Here is a 13786-nt window from a genome sequence, read left to right as displayed (position 1 = left end):
AAAACAGATCAGGGTTGTGGGGGGGGTTAACGGGGGGGGTGGGGGTGGGTGGGTGAGTCAATAACAGCAACTTCTGGCCCCGAGAGAGAGTGAAGACAGGGCTGGCTGAGCGGTCCAGGAAGCTTCAGAAAGTAACTGAGTTACCACAAGACGCAACAACACGGAACTCCAAACCCCACTCACACTGCACTGCCTTAAATACCGCCTCTGTTCACTTGAAAGAAATACTGTTGACATACATTGCATCCAATATTCCCCATTTTTTTTTGAAGAACAAGAAATATTCCAACTTGTTTATTCCAAAGATGTTATCAATCATTTACTTACGTTTCCAGCACTTTCATCTCATGCTTTGCCTAACTGTGAGCCATGCTGAGAACTGTTTCAGAAGTGGGAGATCTATGCGGTACTGCGATAAAAACGAAACCTAAAAATCACTCCTAAAAATCAAGTGGTATTCAACGATCCCAGAGCACTGCTTTGAGGAAAATGAGTAGTACAAGATACGCTGGCTACTAACCGATTCCCACAGAGGCAGCGCATTTAGTCTGGTCTTTGATTTCCATGCGGACAGCATTTGCAAATTCGTCAGGAGTGAGTCTGGTCTCTGCGAGGATTTCAGTGATGTCTACCAGAGCTTCATCACAGCTGACAGCTTCGATGCTATGTGTGTAGCTGCCAACACAGAGCAAAGGCAACGAATCACAGCCACAGCGTAACATCAAGCAGCCGCATGTGGCAAAACAGGCTTCCTATGGTATCTTTCTTTGACATTTCCTTACAAGACTTAAAATGCTAAAACTATTAGCATTTTAACTGAACTGGCCCAAGTGACCCTATTTAGTCACTTAACTTTTAACTGCAAAGTTAATCAATGTTTTCTTTTTTTCCATATTAACTACCAAAAATACAACAGAAATGACCATTTCAATTTCTCTATACTGAGAATACCGCTGTAAACCTCTGAAAAGTTGAAAAGTAGTAAGTGAATTGGAATTGTCACAACATTTAATTTCAAAAATGTTCAAACACGATTTACCAGAATCCTTGAGGAATAGAAAGATCACACAAATCAACAAGCAATTGACAGTCTCCTAAACAAAAACGCCCAGGATACAGTAGGATATGATGGCCAATCACCCAGATGCCTGTCCAGAAGGACACCAGCAGCACTCCCTGCACGCGGAAATGCTTTGAGTTTTGATTGTTGTTGTTGTTTGGTCATGATCTACTCACACAAAGGACTGTTTCACTTCTCCATAGAAGAGGAAGAGGAAGAGAAGAATCACCATGTGGCTCTGATGCTAATTAAATATGTGGACCACAAGGCCAGCAGAGGCCTCAGGACCAGAAATGGATCTTCAGTAATCCACCTGGTAAAGTACCAGGAGGGCCAGGCCTCGCCTCTCACTACACCTTACTGTAGGTTATGAATCAGATTAATTACTATCAACAATCATTTAAGAAATGAGTGTTTTGTTAGGCTTAACTCCAGAGAGAAATCTGCAAGAGCAGAAGGGTATTCCTGATATGAAAGCTGCCCTGAGGCGTGGAGAATATGAAGCAGAGGCAGGATTTCCAAAGGTGGAAGGAGAACAAGGAATTTTTTTCCCCAAAGAACAGCCACGTGTCACTAACAATGTCTCCACCCACTAAAATTATATGACAGCGTCCACCAAACCCCCGGATCTGAGGTTCAGGCTGGCTGCCCGCTCCAGGGCCTCCGTAACCAGAACACGGCAGCACCCAGCTCAGCCCACATGCGGTGCTGCTACTGACCGCAGCTTTGGGACAGGACTTGAAAAGCACGCTCTCCACTTGGTCACACTGACATTCCCACGCTGGGGTCTTCAGGACAGCTGTGATTGTAACTGGCTTACCATTCAGCCCTAAGTCCACAGACTGATGCCAGATAACTTCACCTGCCCCTCTGCATTTCTCTCTCCTGCTGAAGTAAACTCCTCAAAGGCAGAGCCTGGCTCTGACTCCACTCTCACAGGATTGGCAGCATCAACAGTGGTTTGCACTCGGTAGATACTCCATAAACAGGTGTTCAAAATAACGCATAAGAAAGGAGAGGAAGAAGTAAAGATAGAGGCAAGAACCTCCCTTAGAACATCAACACAGCCCAAGGGTTGGCGGACCCTGGTCTGCTGTCTAGAGACCTGTTTTGGTGAATACAGACTGAAGGGAGCAGAGCCAACCCCGCACCTCGTCTGTGACTGCTGCCACTGTCCACGGCAGGGCTGAGCAGCTGGGACAACGACCTTATCCGGCCTTTTATGGAGAAAATATGCCAACTCCAGCTGTAGGGCATACAGGGCCTGACATATACTTATTTAAAATTTTGAGTTTTGAATTAACATTCAATATATCTACACTGTAAATATTCTAAAAATTAATCTCTTTTTCTCAAGCCAACTAATGACCCACCTCGAAGCTACAGTTGACCCTTGAACAACACTGGTTTGGACTGCACGGGACCACGTATACCTGGATTTTGTCAGCAGTAAACACTGGAGCGCCACGCGATCGTGGACACGGAGGAGCCGCGGGCACAGAGGGCAGCTGCAGCGACACGTGGCCCTCCACCGCGTGGAGGACAGCACCTCACCACCCTAAGTTGTGCAAGCGCCAACTGCACTGCTAGAACCTTTTATAAAAACTATCTTCTGGCATCCCTAATGATTTTAGAGGACACAGGGTTTGACAGTCTCTACTTGTTAACGTATAGTTCTCATTTTAAACAAAACCATAATTCAAATGTAATAAAAGAATAACCAGGTTAAAAACTCCAATCCTTCAGCTGTCTGGTTCCACGGAGGGAAACCTGGAACCGCTGACGAGAAGTCCTGCAGGCAGAGAATCAGATTGACATCACCACCAGGGAGCAGCTGAACAACCCCAGCCGTGCAAACACGTCCCTGAGGCCTGAGCCATGTTCCTGGAGGTGCTCGTGGGAAGGAGAGGGGCCGTGACACCAGAAGCCAGAGGAGCGGGTTCCCGGAAGAGAGGAGCGTCCAGCAAAAGTGACCCCGACAGGCCTGGGCAAACTGTACTCTCTTCAACATTAAGTAAAAGCAGTAAAGGAACAGACAGGAGAGTGAGCGCAGCACACACTGTACCTGGCCAGTGTCTCATACATTGTTCGTGCAACTTCCTTATACGCGTGAAAATCATAGGGGACAGCCTGAAGATTGGGACAAAGTTGTTTCGCTTGCCCGAAAAACATTCCATTCCTAATGCCAACTTGTCTAGAGAAAGAACAAAATACAGTGGAGGTTAGACTAGGAATTTTTAAATGCCAAATCAAGTCTCAAATACTGATAGTATCTCCCCAAGCCACTGATACACAATTTTCATTTAACTCCATTCTCATGAGGGGTAAAAAACAAGCATTAAGACAACTTACAGGTTTGTTTTCCCCCAAAAGGAAACTGACAAGATTGTCGGATGCGTGTAAGTGACATGTGCAGATGTGCCCAAGTACGTTATTCAGAATAAGGCCAGGTTTGGCTCCTGCCTCTGTGAAGACGTCTCCTGAGACTCAGACCTCTGGCGCCTGTGCAGAGATGCCAGCATACCACACGCCGGTGATACCACAACCACCGCAGAGCAGGAGCGTGCTGTCAAAACGGTCTGCTTCCCCTCACACGTGGCCCGGCTCGGCCAGGGCTCAATCCCCCAAAGACAAAGACTATAAACAGCAGAACCACACAAAACAGCGCTATGCGACAGACAGACACAGTGTACTCATCCTATTACCACCCAATTCCCAATTGACCAATTCCAAGCTCCTGCGGTGGCCCCACAGTGGCTGAGACGCCGACAGCATCAGGCATGGGGGGCGTCACTCTGGGCAGGGGCCAGGGTTCCAGAACTGTGAGGGACCTAACTGAAAACGGTAAATTTCAAGTCTTTTGCGTGTCTCCACGCCCCACTTACCTGCGGTAATTTGGAGCATTCAGCACAAAACTGTAATTATGGAATTATACGTAATGAGTACAATTCCATGTTACTACTATGCAATGAATCGAAAAAGAATCTTACAGTAAAAACACAAGCAGATAATAATAAGCAATGTTTCCCCAGATTACATACTCACAGGTGTAAACACATCAAATGGTTACTTTATACATCCACCCAATAAAGATCTACTCAGTGCTCACTTAGTACGGAGGTGTGCCCTGTGGCTCAGAGGCTGTGGCGCCTGCCCATCCCAGACCGCCAGCGAGAGCCAAGAAGGAAAAGACTCCGCCAAGCCATTCAGATGGAAGAAATGCAAAATGACACGCAGTTTTAATGTATATAAAAACAATAATAGATCATCAGACTGCAAAGCCCAGAGTAGATGAGAAATATCTAATAAGAGGGGAAAATGACAGTAAAGGAAGAGATGATTAACAAATCATGGTAAAGAAAACAATGCTTTCATTCATTTAACAAAAATTTATGTCTCAGGCACTTTGTGAATAAAGCGTATCCCATGACATCCGTGAGGGTGACCTGCACTGGCCTAGGAGAGGACGGATTCAAGGCGACGGACCTGGTTCATAAGGCAGGGAAGTGTGTGCAAAGGAGTTTACAAGTCTACAGAGAAGTGCATAAACGCGCTAAAACGTTCCAGTAATGCTAGATACATAGGTTCAGCATGTAAAAAAGCTAAACTTACAAATTAAAGGTAATTATTCATTTTTAAAGGAATGTCTTACGTAATTCCTGTAAGCACAATACTCTTATATTTACAATAAATTCATTTTCAAATTTTTCACTTACACAAAAAATTTCAGGGACATATTACTTAGAAAAATATAATACATCAACTTATGTACTCATGCATACCTACATCTCACAGAGAAATGTTTAGGGATCACTAGACACTGTAAGGACGTTATGAACAAAAAAAGGGTAAACCTCAGAGGCTTCCCATAACTAAGGGAAGCAAAAGACCTGGTGGTTGGGAAATTAGACTTGTTTCATATAAAATAAATGAGTAGGAATTCCCTGGCGGTCCAGTGGTTAGGACTCATCACTCTCACTGCCAAGGGCCCGGGTTCAATCCCTGGTTGGAGAACTAAGATCCCACAGCACAGCCAAAAAAATAAAATAAGATAAATAAATAAAATAAAATAAGATAAATGAGTAAAGACAACTACAAAACAGCTTGAAATAACTTCACTACAGTGACATTTATTCCTCTCATATGAAGTCTCAGGCAGGAAAGACTACCAGTACTTCATAAGCTGCAGAAACAGTTTACTCCCAGGTTTAAAGTGAAGGCAGCACACTCCTTCTTCCACGTGCTATACGCTCAGACAATGGTATTTGGTGTTGCATTAGACAATATTTAAAAAAAGTAACCAGTAAATCACTGTCACTGTCAATTCAATATACCGAAGGACATCCATACCACTAATTAAGGATTGTAAAGTGTCCTTACAAAAGCACGTGAAAACAGAGGTTTAGAAATGATTTGCTCTTAAAAATTTATGATTCTAGGATATTTGTATATCATTACCTATCCGTCTACATTATCCACCTTCTAACTTAGATGCATAAAGCTAGTTCTCTATGGAAAGTGTGAATATATTCTGACCTACATATATACATTCTACCTTCCTGTGACTTCTACCATCTCATGTTCACGCTCCATCCTTTGCTGACCCCATTATTATAAAGTCTGTGTCTACTGAAAGCTCACCAGTGCCTAAAGCTGGGATGAATGCGCCCACAATACAGTCCCCACGCCAAGCCCAGGAACGTTTCTCTGATCCAACTGTGAATATACTTATTTTTTAAAAAACCTTCTCACTTAAGGAAAATATAACTATTAGGTAGCCACAAAAAAAAAAAAAGGGTATTCAAGAGACCTTCATTAGGAATAGCCTTCTAGAAAATGAAAAATTACAATTAAAGGACAAAAAACCCATTGCTGTGGGTTTCATGTTTTTCTTCACCAACTAACACAAATTCATTTTCATCACTTTCTGCATCTCCTTAAAATAAACATTTACTCTCTAAGCAACACTTAAATGGCTTGCTACACAGCATTTGGCCCTCATATATCGTCACCCCAATTATTCTGTAGCACATTCAGCTTGACAATCGCCATCTGTGGCACAATACAAAGGCACTATCCAAACACCAACAGAGGCCCGGAGCCCAGACACATCTGTGGCTACTGGACTCGAAAGCCACCAGGAGCTGGCAATGCTTCTAACTTTGAGGTGGCCTTGGTGCTCACTCTCCAGCCAGCGTCCAACCTGGGCCGCCGGGAGAGAAGGGAGATCCTGCAGAGGCAGTACAGAAAGGCGGCACTTCCGTTTCGCCAACAGCAAAACCCAAAGACTGAGCGTGTGTTTCTGGGTTTCATCACACCCTCCAGATACGGGACACGATGCCCAGTCATCATAGGCACACTGCCTGTAACTCAGCAGGGGGAAAAGACTAGGCTACTGAGCACAGCGTAAAACCAGCTCTCAACTGCCTGTGCTAAGAAAAACATAATAATGCAAAATGTATTTAGATCTGACGTATCTTTTTCATTAAAGTAAGGTTCAATTCCTTGGCTACATTATCAACTAACAACGAAGAAGATTAAAACATAATTCTGTCAATGAGAAAGGCAAAGTTAGTTCAGGAGTAAAAGTCTGACAAGTCATAAACAGAAAATAATTTAAAATATTTTACAGACTTCCCTGGTGGCGCAGTGGTTAAGAATCCACCTGCTAATGCAGGGGACAAGGGTTCGAGCCCTGGTCCAGGAAGATCCCACATGCCACGGAGCAACTAAGCCTGTGTGCCGCAACTACTGAGCCTGCGCTCCAGAGCCCGCGAGCCACAACTACTGAGCCCACATGCCACAACTACTGAAGCCCGCGCGCCTAGAGCCCATGCTCTGCCACAAGAGAAGCCACCGCAATGAGAAGCCCGTGCACCACAACAAAGAGTAGCCCCCGCTTGCCGCAACTAGAGAAAGCCTGCACACAGCAACAAAGACCCAACACAGCCAAAAATAAATAAATAAATTTATATTAAAATTTTTTTTATAATTATGCATGTTTGAATATAATTCTTTTTTCTTAAATATCCTTTTTATAAAATAATTGGCAAGATTTAAGCAAATCACTCTGGTTAGATGATGCTGCGTTGGAGATACTTTTTGTTCAGACTGGACTTGCTTGAATAACCCCAACTTTAAATCAAGACTGAAAAATGTTATATATATCAAGTTGTTGTATGCCATTAATGTTACATGTCAATTATATCTCAATTTTTTAAAAGTATGAATGACTAAGCCATAAAGACACTATCTAAAAAAAAAAAAGGCTGAAAACTGTAGCTGATGTGACTTGACTCTGTAATTAGTAAATACTTTAACACTTGCCAACAATGTATAAATAAATGCTTGCTGTGCTATAAAGGTAAAAATGTTTGTGTTCAGTTATCAAGAAAGAAAAAATAAAGAATACTCTTTTAAATTAATCACTTCATTATTACTCCATTTTTACAACTATAATAATCGATTTTTAAAAAACGATTAATTTTTTTTAAAGTATGAGGAACATGATATATTATGTCTGTTTCTTCTAGTACTGAAACAGCTGGTTGTAATTAGGATTAGTGCTAACAGGTTGACAACACTGCAACTTCAAGCGAGGAGATGATTAGTCATGCCATTATGGAACTGTTTAGTTATAACTTAACAGGCAATCAAGTTTTAACATAACTTAAAGAAAAAATACCAAGTATTAGGAGGTTTAAATAACAAGGGATTTTTCCTGGTGCTAAAAGGGAACGATCAAAGTAGATGACATTAAGGCCCTCTCCTATTCACAAATATCTAATTCTTTAATTCTATACTTCAAACGACAATGGTTTAAAAAATGACAATGTCCAGCTTCTTTTGGTTTCCAACCATAGGACCCATTGGTTCATCAGGACACTAAGGTATTTATTTAAAGTTATCTAGCATTTGTGAAGGGAAAGAAAAGGAAACTGAAGGGATTAAGGCTAGAAAGATTTCTTTCCATAACATGTTTCTAACATTTAAGTCATAGGCTTGACCACCAGCATGTCTAAATCCACTTCAGAAGATTATATAAAAATGATTAAGTAAATTAATTATTCATTAAGTATTACAACACCCTTAATTTCTACATACCTGGCTTCATAACTACAAGATGCGATTTCAGCCTTTGACAAAACAGAATCAATTCCATTTGTTTGTGCGGAATCTTGATTCTCCCACGTTGATGAATCTGGTATTTCTGCTTTAAAAATAAAATTTAATGATTGTGTGTTAAAAACTGATTTTCCTTAACTTTCATTCAAGAAATTTTTTACCATTCCTTTCATATATAAATGTTCAATAAATTCCAAATATAGTTATCTCCATTGACATTTATCCCCTTATTTAATAAAAGAAAATCTATAACTCTAAAATGGTTTGCTTCCAGTATATTCTTCACCAGCAGTCAGACAAAAACTTATAATAAATCGAAAGAGTTCTGTTTTAACAATAGTTTTAAAAAACATATACCAAAAGGTAAGTATAAAATATCCCTTTAAGTCTGTTGAGATGGACAAGGATGAAAAGTGGTCAGGAAGATAAACCCCCTCCTACAGCCTCGAAAGGATGACACAGCTCTCTGGAACGGGAAACAGTTAGTGGGAAATATAATAAATTTCTCTGAATGTTCTTGCTGTTTCTTAAAAACTATCTGCAAAACTTAAAGCTAATTAACAACATTTTCAACAAACATCAAATTCCTACAAGTCATTTGATCAAAAAATAATTTAAAAGGTCATATGCCATAAAAAGTTCCATCCTAAATCTAAGCTTTTTCTTTTGAACACACATCAGGTAAAAGAGCTTCACAATATTATCCCCCCTTTCAGGAAATTCTACTTTTGGCTTAACAATGCATGTGCAATTAAAAACATTCAAGTGAGATGAGACTATCAATCGCTTCATAGACTACAACTCTAGCCTAAAGAGTAGAGCTCACAAGTAAGTCTTAATATCCAAACCAAATTTACAGATTCACGCAAGAATATTAAGGCATTCAGTCTAGAAAGCCTACTGACTGCACGTCACGTAACATCACTAGCAAGTGAGAAACAGATTAAAACACAACTTCAGTTATATCTCTTGGGATACTACTGAGTTCCAAGAAGAATATGCTTTAAAAACATCTATTCTCAGTCATAGTTCTACTATTCTGAACAATCAGTAAAATAAGACTAAGATAGCACTTCAGCTAATTCTAGACAAATCTATTTAGAGTACAGTGTAACAACACATAACTAACAAACCCAGTATTTATCTATTTATTTCAGAGACATAATGTTCCACAAAAAAAATCAGCCAAGTAAAGCACCAGCAGGTAAACATGGCAGAGTGTCCGGCTTTACAAGCTGTAACAACTCTTCCTGGTTTGACCTCAGTAATCATCATCTTTCACCCAACTATGAAACCCACACAAGCAATTCTGGATTCTGGCACCCATACACACGAAGTCTAAGTGCAAATCAAACTCTGAGGATTGGCATATTAATGGGGTCAAATTCCACTTGCATCCAAAATAAAAACAGCAGTGTGTACAATCTGAGCCATGATTTCTGATACCTTGTGACTAACATATGCTGTCCTAGGACAAATTAAAGACAGAACACAGAGCAGACAGCCCAGTGTTCTGAAGGGTTTTGGAAGGCTAAATATCAGCTTTAATAGTCCATTATTCTAAGCTGAAAATCTGTAAGAATTTTGGGGCTGTCAGTATCACAGTTCAACAGTGGCTACTCCTAAACCAAAAAAGAAGAGCTGAAGCCTGAACAGCCACAACCAGCTGCCTTTCAAAGGGGCACCCGTGAGTTATGCCTTGTGAGTTATGGGGAGTTAGGTGACTTATATTCGAAGGGCTAAACTAGGTTAACCTAAGAACTTGTTTTGAAAATCACGGAAAAGTCATGCTTGTGGTGAGAACAGTGCCTGTGGTCCCTGCTCCCAACGCCCTGCCTGGGGTGGCACCTCGTGTTCTCTCCTCTGGGCGGGCTGACCTGGTCCACAGCGCGGCAGGGTGCGTGGTCCCTCCACGAGCGGAGTGAGTTGCTTCATGGGAGATTCAGGGAAATGCAGGGACACACTGTCCTCACTGGAGGGCAAAGTAGAGAACTGCTCATCAAAGCTCGACAAACTAGACGGGCACATGGAGAATGTGGAGGGACGGTTGGAGAAATCAGAGGCCAGGACCCAAGTCTGTGAAAAAGAAATCGCTGAGAATAAATCTATGACTAACACGATTTTAAAAACTGTTGTTCTTTAGAACGAACACTGAAGTTGTTGAAGGGATAGGAGACGTCTGCATTCTGGAACTCAGGAAGGGAGAAAAGGTCCCAACCATGAAATTCTGAGTATAAACGGATTCCAAATTCAAGATCGTCAATGAGAAGGCTCGCTGCTAAGTACCGCTCAGGAAGCAGCTGCCAAAGAAGCCAGGGATGGAGAGCCCTGGTTACGCCGGTCTGATTAGACAAAGAGTCCCTGAATATGACAAGTAAGAAACTAAGTTGCGATAAAGGGCTAAAGATGCTATTTGTTCTAATACTTTGCCTAGACGTACAAGCCAAAACATTAGAACTGAATTTTTTTAAAAAGCTACTGTACAGAAGGCAAAGATTCTAATTCCTAAACTGATCCTCAATATTTTAAAATTTGGTGTCATATCTAATAATAGGAGCCAGAGAAAGAAAGATCAGAGAATAACAAGGAAAGAGGAACAAAAGCATGGAAAAAACAAGTTCCAAGTATAAGCCTAGCTGCAACCAAACTTTGTAATAAAGGACAATCTATTCATGTTATATGTAGCAAATATTTTGGTAAGATCCTAATGGGTCAAAAGGCTTAGGACGGGGCTTCCCTGGTGGCGCAGTGGTTGAGAATCTGCCTGCTAATGCAGGGGACACGGGTTCAAGCCCTGGTCTGGGAAGATCCCACATGCCGCGGAGCAACTGGGCCCATGAGCCGCAACTACTGAGCCTGCGCGTCTGGAGCCTGTGCTCCGCAACAAGAGAGGCCACAACAGTGAGAGGCCCGCGCACCACGATGAAGAGTGGCCCCCGCTTGCCACAACTAGAGAAAGCCCTCGCACAGAAACGAAAACCCAACACAGCCATAAATAAATAAAATTAAAAAAAAAAAAAAAAAAAAGAACCGTGTGCTCTGACATATCTCAAACTGGTTACTTTAGAAAAATAAAAAAAAAATAAAAATAAAAATATAAAAAAATAAAAAAGAGACAGGACAGGTGTCCTGATTTAAAAAAAAAAAAAAAGGCTTAGGACGTACATAAAAGTGAATGATATCAAGTTAAAGAGAGAGCATAAAATACAAAGTATCATATTCACTTTTTCTAGTGACAGGGAAATCTATTTTTGACAGTTTTCAATGAAAGTGAAATTTCAGTACTTCTCCTAATATTAACCTTCTGGTTTACAACTCACACTTAGAGGCAGAGCAAATGTGAGTTATAAAAGGTCATTACAATGTTATGAAAACCCAGTGGCTACAATGATGAACACAATTAAGTAACCAATGCCAGAATTCTGTTTATAAACTGTTTACGGTCAGATCATTTGTGATGCGAGGAAAGACATGAGGACCAGCTCTCTGCTGCTCTAAGGAATGTGTAGATGTAGATTGTAAGGTAAGGACACGTGTGCGAACACAAGATTCTATCCATGGGAGGAGCTCTGAGCACCGAGTAACGAGAGATGCTATGAACGGTATACACAGGGTATTATTCTTCCCTCTTTCACGTTCATTCAATATTTTACTGAGTGCCCAATGCGTGACAAGTATTGTGCATTCCCTTAAGCTACTTATTTGTTTTCCAGAATTTTAGATTTCATCTTTAAAATAATACCACACAGAAAAGACAAAAAGAAAAACCAACCTACCACAAAACCAAACTACTAATACTTAAGAAACTACCCATATTGTTGAATACCATAATATAACTAAATCTCAACAAGCTCAGTATTCCCTAACCTCAACATCTACTCACTTCACACAAAACACTAGAATCCTAAAAATTCTCTTAAAAGATTTAATGACCGGGAAAAGCTTTAGGAAATCTGCAGAATACAGGTACACATGAAGCATAAAGATGTATCTATAATTATTTTCCTTTGTACCTATAGCATGTAAACAGATGACCACAACCAGCAAGAGGAAAGTAATCCCGAAAAGGTTCTCAGAGATGTCCACTGGCTTTCCTTTTGTCTTAATTTCATTAAGAGCATTTCTAAAATAAGCCCAAAGTTCTATAACTGAAAACTAGAGACCTGAAATAATTGGGATGAAATTTAACTGCATGCCTTCCATTCTACTGCATATCTAATTTCTATTTCCTGATTAACATTTTTTTGAAAAACTAATTTAAAAAAATTTTGGCTTTCCACACATCCATGAGGAAACTGATCAATGCCAAATAATTTCACTTCTAAGCAAATATTTCTCAGGGAATTTAATGGGGGGGGGGTGGGGAGAAACATGAAAATCTTAACAGCACTGTGATTAGTATAATTTATGATTTTTGTTTATTAATAGCCAAAATTTAAGAGCCAGAGAGGCAAGAAAAAAGTTTCTCATATGAAATAGGTTCAACAAAGATATGGGGAATGACTGCTGGCATTTATCTTCTTATTCCAGTAAATTAAAGCCTTTCTGTTTCTCACTCCACTGGCTCATACACATCTTCAGCAACACAAACTTTAGTGCCCTTACTGGGATCCGTGACCAAACAAGTAATTAACTTTCAAGTTGAGAGGCGTCCACAGAACGATGTCCATGATTTTCATCCCCAATCTAAATTTATAAAAAGCAAACTAATCACACCTTTTAAAACATTCTTCACTCTCTTTCCCAGGAAAGTATCGTTATCCAATTCAACAAAGTGTAACTATAAGCCACTCATTTGTACTGCATTCGGATTTTGCTTTAAGATGTCACTGACACCCTTAAAACCCTTGAATGAAAAAGCTAATTATTTCAACTCTGCTTTTATTTCTGTAACAACAATACCAAAGCAAAATCCAGAAGTCTTCAACAGGAGCACTATGACTTCAAAGAGGGCTCGTTATCTGTACCTGCTTTGCCTGTCAGGATTTTATTCTGGTACCACTGCCACTCCAACTGGGGGTTAGCGCCAGGGCGCAGGGGTGCCCTCCCAGTGCCTCTGTTACTTGTGACAGCCACCGGCCTTCCTGTAAGGAAAGAATAAAAGCTAAGTACAGGAACACTAACACTTAAGAAATATGACATCTCTCTTTAGCTTTACTTAGGCATTAATCCCTAAAAGAGCCAAAATCTTTGAAGATTATCAGTCGCTATGCAAAAGTCATCTATTGATAAGTTTCTCTGTATCCCCCAAAAGTAAACTATTTATGACAATTTTGATGCATTTATTCAACTTAAAAGCAACACTATCATAGCTTTCTATGGTTTTTGTCTGGTTTCTTACAGTAGAAAACAGGCAACTCAGATCCTAGATTCAGACTGGCAGGGTGGGGAGAGAAAGAAAAACTAACTGTATCTAGATTTTTAATATTTCTGGTATCAGAAAAGTAAGGTAACATCTAAACTAATCTTTATTTTTGCAGCAAGAAAAAAAACTAATTAAATGTATATGTAGAGGAATCACAATCTGACCTACTATATAATCAAAGGTGAGTATATATAGTCCCGAAATTTTTGGTTTAGTTATAAAATCTTTCATGCATC

The 13786-nt window shown here is 40.4% G+C and overlaps 1 protein-coding gene across 8 annotated transcripts in view; it reads right to left on the bottom strand.

The window, feature by feature from the left end:
* REV1 (REV1 DNA directed polymerase) overlaps nt 1-13786 on the bottom strand; it is an 83816-nt gene that overhangs the window by 18704 nt on the left and 51326 nt on the right. For 5 of the 8 annotated variants that reach the window (XM_057558249.1, XM_057558248.1, XM_057558252.1 and 2 more), the window contains 4 exons: nt 13153-13269; nt 8165-8273; nt 3126-3254; nt 521-675 (listed from right to left, as the gene is read on the bottom strand). In XM_057558249.1, the coding sequence (XP_057414232.1) occupies nt 521-675; nt 3126-3254; nt 8165-8273; nt 13153-13269 (510 nt within the window). Of the gene's footprint in view, nt 1-520; nt 676-3125; nt 3255-8164; nt 8274-10062; nt 10218-13152; nt 13270-13786 lie in introns of those variants that run through there. The other 3 variants (XM_057558251.1, XM_028162630.2, XM_057558254.1) reach the window with 3 other exon arrangements.

This window comes from Balaenoptera acutorostrata, chromosome 12 (assembly GCF_949987535.1).
Source record: "Balaenoptera acutorostrata chromosome 12, mBalAcu1.1, whole genome shotgun sequence".
NCBI lineage: Eukaryota > Metazoa > Chordata > Mammalia > Artiodactyla > Balaenopteridae > Balaenoptera > Balaenoptera acutorostrata.
The sequence above is the reverse complement of the archived record's forward strand: the minus strand, read 5'-3'. Positions and strand labels throughout refer to the sequence as shown.